At 42.0% G+C, this 13229-nt stretch overlaps 1 protein-coding gene across 4 annotated transcripts in view; it reads left to right on the forward strand.

Annotated features, from left to right (window-relative positions):
* The window catches only part of RAI1 (retinoic acid induced 1), a 529708-nt gene extending 517653 nt beyond the window's left edge, over positions 1-12055 (forward strand). For all 4 annotated transcript variants that reach the window (XM_069210069.1, XM_069210068.1, XM_069210071.1 and 1 more), the window contains 2 exons: positions 3630-3679; positions 5737-12055. In XM_069210069.1, the coding sequence (XP_069066170.1) occupies positions 3630-3679; positions 5737-5751 (65 nt within the window). In that variant the 3' untranslated portion in view covers positions 5752-12055. The remainder of the gene's footprint in view (positions 1-3629; positions 3680-5736) is intronic.
* Positions 12056-13229: the final 1174 nt, after the last annotated feature.

Raw genomic sequence — 13229 nt, forward strand, 5'->3', positions numbered from 1 at the left:
TATTTCAACACTTAAAAACGTACATCCAGGTATGCTTCCTTCATCCTTGGGGCAATTCGTTGTTCAGTATAAATGCATCCTCTTTCTGAGGTTGCCACATGGTTTGCTGTACCATGATCCCCAGGCATAACCACGTAATTTGCAAACGTCCATTAACAAATAATTTGTTTGATCCATTAATGCATATGCAAAAAAAACGCCTTTACTTCATATTGTTTGATTTCTAGAATGTATTTTTTTCTTTTAACGTTTAAATTAATGCAGTGCCACTCCAACAGTAACATACTCATGAGGTGCAACAGTAACTTGTAATTTTATTACTTTCTTTGGCCCTGTGAAACCCACTCATTGGTATTTTGAGACGATAAGGAGGGAAGAACCGATCAGAAACCGATCCGACCATCCTAATTGAATAGAGTTAACAAACATTAGCGTCCATCCGTGGCAAAAGCCTCGGCAAGAGTGTGGCCTTCAACTGGGCCTAACAGTTGACTGAATGAAGTTTAGACCATAAAAGAAGTTCATGTGTTCCTTTTCGGTTTTTTACACAGGTAAATCTCGGAGTTCTACACAGATAGATCACCTAGAATCACCATGTCAATCATTTGTTCAGTGGCAATAACCATTTAAAGATTTAAGGCATCCTGTATATGCCTTTGGGCCAATAATAGAGCCGCCGAAGGCATAAATCCGTGCTGTGGGTGAGCCAGAGGGTGGTAGAGCTGCAAGAGAGGACAGACGTCAGAAGAGAAGATATTACTTGGTGGAGAAAAACAAATTGCTTTTTTTATTGACCAGTAACTTTACTTTTAAAATTTTCTTTATAGGAAATCAGTACTTCACCTCCTCTGCTAAGAGATGGCAACTTAAAATAGCTTTATTACCAGCTGGAATTTCATCCATAATGAGTGAGGAGGACAAAGAGTTTGTTGAGCCATGATTGTGTAATAAATACTAAGGGCCTGATTCTAACTTTGGAGGACGGTGTTAAACCGTCCCAAAAGTGGCGGATATACCACCTACCGTATTACGAGTCCATTATATCCTATGGAACTCGTAATACGGTAGGCGGTATATCCGCCACTTTTGGGACGGTTTAACACCGTCCTCCAAAGTTAGAATCAGGCCCTAAGTCTGGTGACTGTCGAGGAATTCGTTGAAGATGTCTGTTTGCTGTTATCCACCACGTCTGCCACTTTGAAGAACACAATATGTCATGGAGCTAAATTTGCTATCCATTACCATCCCAGGGACGTTAACAGGCATTTTAGAATCGCAAAGCTCACAACTCTGGACAAGGTGGAGTAATGAAATGGCTCTTCTGGCCTCGGTTTAATAAGCCGATCTATGCAGACCCTTGGGCCCTCGGCTGAAGTACGTTATCCAGTGAAACACAGCTGTGCCAGAGTTGGCATTGGCATGTCTGGCATCAGACATGCTTGCAAGGCTCCCTGTCTCCATCATGCAGGAAAGTGGAGGATCTCTTTAAATGCTCTGCAAGGCTGGAATGACAACACTTGTAGCACTCAGAAATCAGGTCCATTGTCTGATGGTGGAACTGCACTGCTGCCCAGTGCATCCGTCTACAGCACAGAAACACTGGTAACACTAACTGCAAAATCTAATGAATCAGTTGTCCCTGTAATAGGGATTTCGCAGTAAAAGCAAAATGTGTTGGCATTGAGATTCAGTGCCCAAGTAGTTAAGTCGGTCCCTCATGGTTTACCTCTGGTAGGTTTATTTTACACAGCAAGCTCCGCTTTATTATCCCTCAATGGCTAATTTATTTAATTTCGCACCATAACACTTTTTCAGAGGAAGGCCTTACTTCTTCCTTTGGAGCAAGTGTTGGTCTCTGCAAAAGTATGCACATTTCAAGAAGATCTACCCTTGGACTGGTCGCAAAAAGGAGTCTTGCGATGCTTGGCTAAGTAGTTTCTCCTCGCAATCCCTAATGGACTTCAGGTTCATAGGCGTGCAGTCACTGCAGGCCTTAGATTTGTGGATCCAATCCAGGCAGCACAGACAAACTTGATGAGGATCCTTCCCAAATATTTGCTTGTGACATTCCTCACAAGGATTAAAACCTGTTGTTAGGGGAGGTGACATTTCCCTTGCACAACGTAACGTTTTTGAGGTAAAAATGTCTTTAAGAGATGAGAGGTACCTCCGGATTGGCATCCGGTGGGGACGGGTAGAAAGGAAATGATGTCAGTGTGCAGGAGTGGGGCTTCTGTAGACTCCACATGTCAATTCTAGAGTAGAAGGACATCAGTGTGGAGCCACATGGCGATACTTATCAACATGTAGAGGTACTGCTGTAAAGTTTCCAGATCCGTTCTGTCATCTAGGAAATATTCAAAAGGTGAGGAATTTGTGGTTAGAGTCTACCAGAAAAAAAGTGTTATAGAGTTAAGTGACTTGTTCACTGAGGACTTCTTCAGGGTAGTCATATTGGCTCATCCAAGATTATGATATAAAGCGGTTGTAGGAAAGCAGTATGGAGTCAATGACATGATCTTGTAAGTTAACTGTTGATTCAAAGCTTGCTATCAGCCTTTGCAGTCACACTCCTGAGAACTGTATGCTTTGTACGTTGTTCCACAAAGTTGAAGAGATTGCTAATGTGGTAGTTTCTTCACAGCTGGCTTGCCGCTATCTCCTTTTTACTTGGGACCTATGTTATCATTGTAACCAACATGCTAAGCTTTTGTAATTGAGGTTTACAGTTGATGTAGGAAGGCCAAGTGAGTAGGATATATGCTTTACTTCCTTTGCAAAATGTAGAGCCTACGGTACCAAGCCATTTTTCAGTCTCAGAGCCTGTGATTCACAAAATGTCAGTGTCTACAAATGCAAAATGGTTGTGTATAAACCCATTTAACGATTTGGGAACAGGTTACTGAATAGGATGGTTTAGAAACCCACAGCAAATCACTAATTGAAAGGGGCATTTTAGGGCATCCCTTCCAAATAGCAAATGATTAAGAGATGCATCGATGTTTTGTGACCATAATCAGGCCACAAAATATAGAAAAGTTACCGCCTCCTGAGTTCGGGTGGTAAAACATTCACAGACGGTACGGGATCTCAAGGACCCCTCAGAGACTCCTCCCATTTGAAAATGGAAATATATATATTTTTTTTTAGGAATAGGCATTGGTGATTTTTAATTGCAGTCTTGTACCTATATGGAAAATGGGCTGCACTTGAAATTTTTTTAAAAAAATACTTTAATAAAATGTCCCTTTGATGGCTTCCAGTCATAGTGAATCACAGTTTGCAACCAACCTCATATGATTTGAATTTTGTATACCAACCTATGGTATGCTGATTTTTTTCGCTTTGGTGCGCAAATGATGACCACTTTTTTGCGAATTAAATTTTGTACATCAATCCCATAAAGCTGTATTCACCGCTACCAGCAGAAACGTGGTTTGATGATGAGTCCCCAAAGGTCAGTAATTTGAAATGGCCAACAAATTAGGATACACAAAATTACTACAGTAAGTAGCTTTTCCATTTTGAGTGAGAACAAGTCCAGTGCTAAGAGTTTTCAGTGAAGAAGCCATTTTACCATAGTCAGTACTGCTCAAGAACCTTAATCTTTTGTTTTTTCTACTTGTCAGGTTGTTTATTAAATGAAGACAACTTTTCCTTGAGGTGTCTGAAACATAAGGTACAGCAAACTATAATTTTACTTTTTCTCCCATCGAAGTCTCAGTTGCACTTGCCTGCCATCACATATGACAAGAGAATGATTTTTACACGAAGGCTGCGCTGTCCATGCTCATACTATTAAGATATCATACAGTAAAAATTGCATCAAAGAATATCTCTGTCCTTGAATAATATATGTTACACGATGAGATGTTGCCCTGATCTCATCATTCATTCATATAAACCACTTCCTCCAGTCGTGCTGTATTTAAAAAAAAAGAAAAACAACACTTCTTGTTGAAAAAGAAAGAAAAACCTTCAGCCCGAATTTAACTATACCAATTCTTGGTGTTATTGAAGGGGCTTCTACCCCTCTAGCCTTTGCATTGACTGTAGATGTAACAGCCTAGGGCTATCTACGTTTACTTGCAGGAGAGTGTCAGGAAGGTTGCTGTAGTTTTCAGTGTAAATCTGTTCTAGATTCACATGCTTTACGACATCCTTTCAGCTAATGCTTGGGTCTGGAATTGGAAGTTCTTTTTCTCAAATGTTTAAAGCTATTTGCCATGACAATGGACCTTACCTAAAGACATCTTCCTTTAGGTTGCACAACTTGTTTCTTTGTTTCATTAGAGCAGACGGGGTGGCGAGTTGCATGGTGGTGGTTGATGCAGGCGTTGCTTTCCTTTCGAAGTGTATGTTTGGTTGAAATCTTTGAAATCCTCTCAATGACTACTCCATTAGAATAGGCTTCTTCATTTACAGATTTGAAAGGGGTCAAAAGACAGTAGCAGAATAATGCGCCACAAGCCGCCCAGGGATCAGTGTTCCCCTGGCTCCTCAATCATTGCACATTTCCTTCCCGTAGCCCAAAGAATGGTGTTCTAAGCACTTGGAATCACTGACTGAACTCCCTTGCACAGCTTTATATGGTCACAAACCCCAAGCAGTGCAAATATAACTCATGCAGTAGCTCCCTGGGTCTGTCCTTCCCATTTCTGCTCAAGATGTCCCTGATCAACGAGTTTAGCTTGGCAGAAAGGGTCACTTTACCCGGAAACCTGGCCATTGCATTTGAACCTTATCACACAACTATCACCATCTTGTGTGCTTTTGTCCTGATGTAGCAGCCCAACACTGCTCCCCACAGTGTCATCATCTTCTTCGGGTGCCAGTGCTTTGAAACCACATTGCTGGCGTTCTATACGCTTTTCAAATGTTGAATAACATAGCACAGCATTCGCCAGATGTATGTAAGGATTATGCTGGCAAAAAGTCACTACAGCATTAATAGCAGGCCTAATCCCCATTCACAGTGCATTAAAATGAATGTTGAGTCATTGTGCTTAGCGATAAGCAATAACACTGTATGCCTTTCAACATGGGTTGCGCTTAGGGACTTGCTGTCAGCGCTGTTGTCAATTCTACATCAAGAAGGTGACTCAGGGTTGGCTATGGTTACTAGAGAAATCTTTTGATAATGTTATCTGCTGAGCGAAGGTAAATAGGGATAGGGCAGTCACTTGCCGTTAAAGCTACTGCCCTTACAACCTCACAGTTTTAATGACTGGTCGGTCGCCTTAAAGGCACCATCCAGTGAAGAGGGAAAAAACTGCTCCCTTTACCCACTCTTTCATCACTGACAATTCAACTACTGTAAGCATTCTATAGGTTGCTGTCTGATGACGTCTGCTTAGGTTATGAGATACTTTGGCATCATTTTGCAGATGGCCCTTGCATGACAAATTCCAAGATGTATTATTGACTATATTACATACAATATCAGTCGCTCAGATATTTGGGTGGTCACATTTTGGACCCTTTAAAAGACATTTTAAAAGGAGTATCCATGCTTTGTCTTATTTATTGCCTTCATTCTTGTTGCTTGTTGGAGATTCAGACTTGCTATATTTCCTCTGCTATTTTTTCAGTCCATTGAAGACGTTGCATGCTCACCTACTAATGGAGTTGTTGTCTCAGAAAACTGAATTAACACTCACCAACACAGAAGGAAGCGAAAAAACACTCTTGTTGTAACAGTATTAATTATAATAGATATTTTTATTTCTATTCCAGCGTCAGTACTTGTAAAACATGTGCTGAAGATCTGTCACCCCGCCTTTGGCACTGCAAGAAGGTGTTACCAGGACCCCGTGAGAAGGAAAGAGAGACAACAAGCACCTGATTTGATTGCTTCGTCTTTTCGTCTGAGATCCTTCTCTTCAAGGATGAACCCAATTTAATGTCTGTTCCTGGTTGATGTACGAGCTCTTGGCTCTTCTGCAAGGGGGGCTTTGTAGAGACTTTGGCCTCTCGGACCTTAGCAGAGATGTCGATAGCAACCATTTCACAGCCATGGAGTACTCTGTGCCTGATGGGAGACTTGGGTGATCTGCCTGGATGGCATTACTAGAGCATCTGTCCCAAAGGGAATCATGACAGAAGGTGTAGACAGCACCCGCTGACGGCAATACCCTGCACGAGGCCTGTCTGCATTTCCAGGGTGTGAGGACTGGCGAAAACCTGCCCTGGGTTCGCCCCCAGTTCCAGGGGAACTTTCAAACTGCTTAAGATTAAGGCAAACTAGCAGAAACTCAAAAACAGTATAATTTATTATTATTATTTGTATTTTTCATAGTTTTCCTCATGGACATCTTCCGGTGGCCTCGTTATTAGGTTTCAAACACCATCTCAAACCTTGCTGGCCCAGGTAGTCATTTGTAGTTGAGATATCATGGGGTAAACTAGGCGGATGACAAAGTCACCCATTGAGACTCTCCCATTGACAGTCTTTGTATTGTGGGGCAGAAGGAGAGGGCTACCGTCCCAGAGTGCTCACTACACAGTAGTAAGACTTGTTCAATCCACACAACGGCTATTTTTCTTGTTGATAGCCTCAACAGATGCCTCTCCTTCCTGGCCAGCAGTCTTCCCATCCCGCCCACACTCACCTCCTTTCCCCACCCCACCAGAATCCTGCAGTGCTTAGGAAATGTTTTTTTGTGGCAGAAGTGTTGCCATACCTACCCTCAGCCCCTGACCTCAGAAAAGGCAAAGGTTTCTAGTGTTCTGAGTTCCACGTCTCCACTATTCACATCTCCTGCGCCAATCAGAGCTCAGATGGAACCTCCTACAACATAGAATATCTTGTTAAAAATATTTACAGTAGCCCCAGTAAAAAACGGATTCATATTCCATTGTTCTCCTGGGCAATTTCTGATGCTCTAAGAGATTACTCCTCACAGTATGAATTACTCTGTGGTGACGCAGGCACTGTCCACAGAAACATTGCGGATGGTGTTGCTATATGTAGGGGTTGGGAGTGTGAGAGGAGGGAGGCAGGCGTGCATCCACACCCAGTGGGTGGAGATGACAGAGCTCAGCCATGTGACCTTCTGAAAACTTGAAACCATCAACTTAGGTGCAAAAAAACAAAAATGTTAATTTGCCATTTTATTTTTATTTCCTGTTTCAGGGTTCATAACTTTATGTGACATACGGTTCTGCTTTGATCCATGGAAAATATAACATTTACGGGTGTTTGTTCAAATGTTCTGTTTCAATCGGCCATAACCATTTGACCAGACCATTTATGTCAGAGAAATAGTCCACCTTTCACATTTTGATTGTTAAACTGGTTATTTGCCCAAATAAGGTCTCACAGCAAACTTTACATAACCATAAATTGACATGAATCCAAGAATTTATTTTACCCCAGTGTTCTTTACCCCTTGAGGACGAAGAATGTTGCTTGTTGCCATGGGCTCAAAAGGGGACCACAGAAAGCTTAATTTCCTTCTGCCTTGCTAGAGTCAGTGTTTCACTACAGTGCGGTCAGTACATTGCATTTAGCACCTTTACTCTTTTAAGATGTATTTATGTACATTGATACCACTTCAGTTTCTGCAATAAGCTGCTTATTTCATTGTGACAGACAGGGACACAGGCATTTCATAGGTCTTGCTTTTTATGAACCAGGGGAGGCTTCGCCGAAAGATGAACCGTCATAAAGGAAAAGCAAGATCTTTCCTTGCATGGTCACTGGGCTCTGAAACCCCAGTGGATTTGGAAGAGTGCTGCATGGCCCTACTAGACATTTGAAGGCCAAAGACTGTTGGGAAATATTCCTCATTTATTTAGAAGCTGGTCTGGTCTGCCTCTGCCCACCCTTAATTAGAGGCGGTTCAGATAGCTTCTTTCCAATAGTCCAAAGTCCTGCACCTACATCCAATTTGTTTGTAAAACCCTGAACCAGTGTGAGATTTCCCCCTTTTCAGCATAAACACTTAGAGGTAATATTTAAAAAGAAATATATAATGACAACCAGTGTGCGCCATATTTCAAAGTAAAAGGGAATTTAACAACCATATTCATGTGTTTATGCAGAGTTCTTTGGAAGGTGCACAGATTTGGGAGGAAAGTGTTGCTCGCATGGAAAGTGGCTTTGATGTGCAGGAAATTAGCACTCCTGGGTGCAGGCAAATGTTGGAAAAAACAGTATGTTGACAGGAGAGACATCATCGTAGCACCCAAGCAGTTGCACAGCTTTGTGACACCCTCTTGAAAATAAAAACACAGAAAGATACTAAAATGAGAGGGAGAGAGAACCTTGAACTATAACGCTAGGGTCATGTTGTTCGGCTGTCCTTTCTGGGCCGTTTGATAGAAATGACCTGAAATTATCTGGCAGAATGCAGCGGTGTGTGCACTCTCCTCTTCATTGAATCACATTGGTATAGGATCCTGTCACCATTTCCGGAGATGATGCACTTGAGTTGAAGGAATGTTTTGGAAGCCCACTTTCAGCACCTTCATCACTTCCTTTCCCTGGTTTTCTGTTGTGCTATTCCTGATCACTAAGAAATTGGGTCTGAAGGGGGCATTGACCCCTTATGCTGTATTGATAAAATGGAAATTGAAAAATTAAACTTTTTGCATTTGGGTCCTCTATTGGTTTTTGTCATTGGTCCATGCAGTCCAGCCCTCCATTCTGCCTTCTGTACCTGCAGTTCACTGTGCTTTAGCCTTCTTGGTGGACACACCATGATCACCGCTTACGAGCAACATTGGGGGCCCAGTGCGCTCACAGGTTTGCAGTCCAGCATGGGTTGCATGGGCTGTGTCAAGAATGGTTGTCTCGGGGCACATTTCTTGTGTTTTGCTGAACACCCAGCTGCACTGACAAGGCAGCCAGTGCCAGTGATTCCAGTGGGTCTGTCCTCAACCACCCAAGCATGCATGTGATTCAAAGCACTGCATGCTGAATGTTCAGGCCTTTATTTTTCTCTAGTATCGAAGCAAGAGAATACCAACTCTTACTTCCTGCTAATTCCTTTGCACAGCTTGCAGAGCCCTAAAGACTCTGTAAAATAACGTCGGTGCCGGAAACCCCTTGTTAGCATCTCATTCCATTCATTGAAAATCATTTCATATTGAGGCAGCCAAAGTCTTGCTGATCATACCTGTTAATCATAGCATACCAACATGTTGTCTTTGTGTGTTTCTTTCCTTCATGTGTGGCCAGGTAGTTGCAGTTTTGTGTCATTTTCTTCATAGTGTTACCCGACATTCTTTTGTCGAATCAATATTAGGTGTTTGAACCTTTCTTTCCTCGTGGCACTCAGTGACCCTCTGATTGACTCCCAGGATAGGGTGGGATGTAAAGATGTCTCCACAGAAAAACATTTGCTAGCTCCTTGCGTTTCACTGCTGAGCCAAGTCGAGTAGGATTGTTGTGATACAAACTCCACCTGACAGCTATGATGTTGCACAGTTTTCCCAGGCTGAGGAGCTGCAGATGGCTCTCCTCTGATCTTAATGGAAACTGTGTTGTCTTTTGGTCGGTAGGTAGGACTATAGATGCCTTTTCCAGGCAGTGCCAATGTTTTGTGGTGTTTTAAATTCCTCTAACTTGTCATTACTATTTCACTGATGTAGACTGGCTGCCTGACTTGAACACCGTGCTTCCATCTCTGACCCTCAACTGTACTTCGACCTTTGATACAGATTGCTTATAAAATGTATCAGCATTAGAACTAGTAAGTGGAGGTAGGGAAATGCAGAGTAGACAACATACAAGATAGGGGGCATAACACTGATTGTTCCTTGGTCTCTGAGACTTCTATTTGCAGAATCTGTGACAGCAAAGGTATTTTATAGAGCCAGTCTCATATATGACTCCCAGTCCGCTTAAGTTGCAGCGCCTACAGTCGAGTCACCCCAACGTCAGTGCGACAGTATGCAAGTTAAAAAACAATCTTGTGTTCATGTGTCTCTGCATCCGATTTCTGTCTATCTTTTCTCTGCTTGGCCAAGGTGACTGGGTCCCCAGTGAGAGGAAACCTCAAAAAGCACAAAAAAATGGAAAATGACCTTTGCATAATGCTTGCTTTTTATGTGATTTAGTCGCTTGCCATATTCCTAAAATAGTCCCCACATTTTTTCCCCCACAAATGTATGCATTTGGTAGAAGCAGTAACTAAAGCAACAGACACATTTTGGATCAAGTGCTAAATCTGGTCCTAATAGGGTTCGAAACTCTTCACCATAGATCGTTATTTGGGAGAAGCTTTGTATTCTGCCTCCATCTCTACGACCAGACATCTATGAGCTAGCTGGGCTTTTGTAGAGTAAGAACTAGCTACATCGTGGATTGAGTGATGAGGATTGCCATCTAGAGTCCGCCTAGCTTCTGTATTGGCCTTTCATCACTTGTTTCATTTCTACAGAAGGGTATGTCAGTCTCATTGTTCATTCTGATGAAGAGGTAGGCAAGAGTCATTGACCCTCCGCTTGAAGATGGCGCTTCTCTGTCCTTTCACAATCTTGTTCCTCGCCACCATCAAATTGTGGTACAACTTTGTTTCCTTTCTGTTTCTATTCTTATCAGGCAGCAGGTCTTCAGTAGGAGAAAGCCTGAGAAACACCTGAAGCACCCCCATCATTGAGTAGTTGAGGCATTTTGCAGGATGTATGTAGAGTTATTCCTTGCTAACTCAAGATCCCTGCATGGTGATTTACATGCAATTCTACTGGTTAATATGTTTTCTTTGTATTCTTCAGGAAACATTTTTTAAATGATCACAGCCATTTTTAATTTTATTTTACCTTCAGAAAGCCCTTGTAGATACTGGATTGGCTGCTGGTGACACCTTATTTCCCACTTCTCATTACACGAATTTGGTTTCGCTAGAGGAAGTAGTGTAAAATATTTTCCCTAGTTCCATAGTAGTGGACCTTCAGTTTGACCATTAATAGTGCCTCAGTCTCATTCACACAGTCCATCAGGTGGTACGAAACTATGCCACAGTAAACATCAGAGTGTTTTCAAACTGGAGACAGACTAGACACCGCATCAAGCTTGGATCACATTAATAGACTATGGAAGTGAGTTCTATGAAGAAAGGTCCACCATTTCTTCCAGGGTTTCGCACTATTTAACTCCAAAACCGTCTCAGCAGCAGATGCACACATTTAGAAGCAAGTGTTTTGGGTATAGTCGGCTGAGTGCTGAACACTACTCCTTTTGTGGAATTATCGTACTCAAAAAGTGCACCAAGTCTTGCGATGAAGGTTTCAACTTGTGCAGATATGTTTTCACCCACAAACAACAAATCTCAAAGCAATTTTATGTAAATCATGACATCTATATATAAATGTAGCATTTGCAAGATCTTCTCCTGTCTGTAACACCTGCTTTGAGCTGGCAGTTATGGAAGTAAATAGAATTCAGAGACAAATTCAGACACGTCCATGTCCTGGGTAATATCAGCGTTTGTGCAACAGGTAAGGGTTGCTTGGAAGGTTTCTTAATGCACAAAGGCTTCAAACAAAATAGACCTTTACACTCATACCTACTAAACTACACTAAATTCCTGCTTTTATTTTCTTCTCAGTGTCTCCATCATATCTTTGTTTTTATTTCTAAGTGTATAGCTTGTTTGCTCCTTCCCTCCTGGTGCCTAGATCCCATTTGGTGGAGATGAGGAAAGTTGTCCTGTCGAATATGCTATCTCAGTCCGGCCCTTGCTCTCAAAGGTTTCCCGGCCAGTTTGCCTCCATCACTTTCTGAAGCTTGCCTTGGACTACAGTCTGTCCCAGGCGCTACGCCTGACTCTGGCTATGTAGTGGTATACTGTACATATTACTGTAAAATGGTAAACCGTGTGTATTATATAATGCCTCATTATATAGTGTGTATATATATATATGTATACATATACATATATATAATATATGAAGACTGTAAATGTTTAAGACTAGTGTTCTTATTAGTACATTTGCTTCACACTGAAGATTGTGTGTGACAAGCTGTTTCTAAAAGATGTTTATTTTCCTTAAGAGTAAAAACGAGTCATTGCATTCAACCGTCAATAAAGATACGATTGTTTTGGAAGGATGCTTATGTGGACTTTTGTGCTGTCTGTGTCACCATTTTTTGAGGGATGGTTGGACCGGGGTGGCGGCAAGAAAAAGGGGAAGGGGTCACAAATGGGACAAAATGTTCCCGATCGTGTCAGTTGGCAAAAGATCTGAGAACTACTTTTAGCTACTTCTAACTGATTATATTTGCTTTATTGAATGTAAATAATACCTAGCATTGCATTGAGTTACTCATGGAAAACACTATAGACAAGCAATGTACCACGTACAAACATACATTGGCAATGCCAAAATGTCGGACTTTGCTGCACTGTGCACTTTCACAAGCACACTGCTCACCTGGAACTCACATGGGGAGAGTCTTGTTTCCCCTGGCATTACTGGGAAGAAGAGCAAGAGCTAAGAAATAACTCATCTGGCCTGGTGCAATGGAACATTGGCACAACCAAGAGTGCATGAAAAGATGCATGAAGCATGCGAGTGGGATTGTAAGGCTGAAGTCATTAACCAATACACTCGGGACAAGTGCTAGCAAGTTCACTAACCACCTGTGTTGGAATTCAAACTTGGTTTAATGGTAAGCTTCCATACCCCAGTTTATATTTATTGTTCAAGGGACAGGCCAGACCTACTCATTCAGTGTATCAAAGTGACCCTTCTTGCAACAGTTACCACTGGATTACTGAACAGTTGTGTATCTTTTGGTTGTGTCAGGTCTCTCCATGTTCCCCAGCAACACTAAGTAGGCATTTAGGTCTATTTCCTCTCCATGTTCCCCTCACAAACTGAGGGACAATCTTTGACCAAAATTGTTGAATTTGCAGACAACTTCAGTGTGTGAATTAGCATACTATCCTTATTTCATCCCCTTAGTCACATATCATTTCCACCCTTCCCAGCTATAAAGTGTTTGTAACATCTTAAGTTGCTCTAACCCTACACAATAATTCTTAATCAATGTCCACTGTTTTTACTTTTAGGAAGTAAAGGTGCTTTGTCACACACATATTTTGACAATAAACATGCAATTGCAAATGTACACAATACAACGAGGCCTCTCCCTAGTACCACCTGAAGCAGAGATCTGCATGCATTATAAGGTGTCTTACTGTTAAACAATGTATAACTCCTCACCATTCTGTTTGTCCGTGGCGGCCAGCAGCTTTAGGAGGGAGGGGGGCGGGCGG

Source organism: Pleurodeles waltl, chromosome 10 (genome assembly GCF_031143425.1).
Source record: "Pleurodeles waltl isolate 20211129_DDA chromosome 10, aPleWal1.hap1.20221129, whole genome shotgun sequence".
NCBI classification, from domain to species: Eukaryota; Metazoa; Chordata; class Amphibia; order Caudata; family Salamandridae; genus Pleurodeles; species Pleurodeles waltl.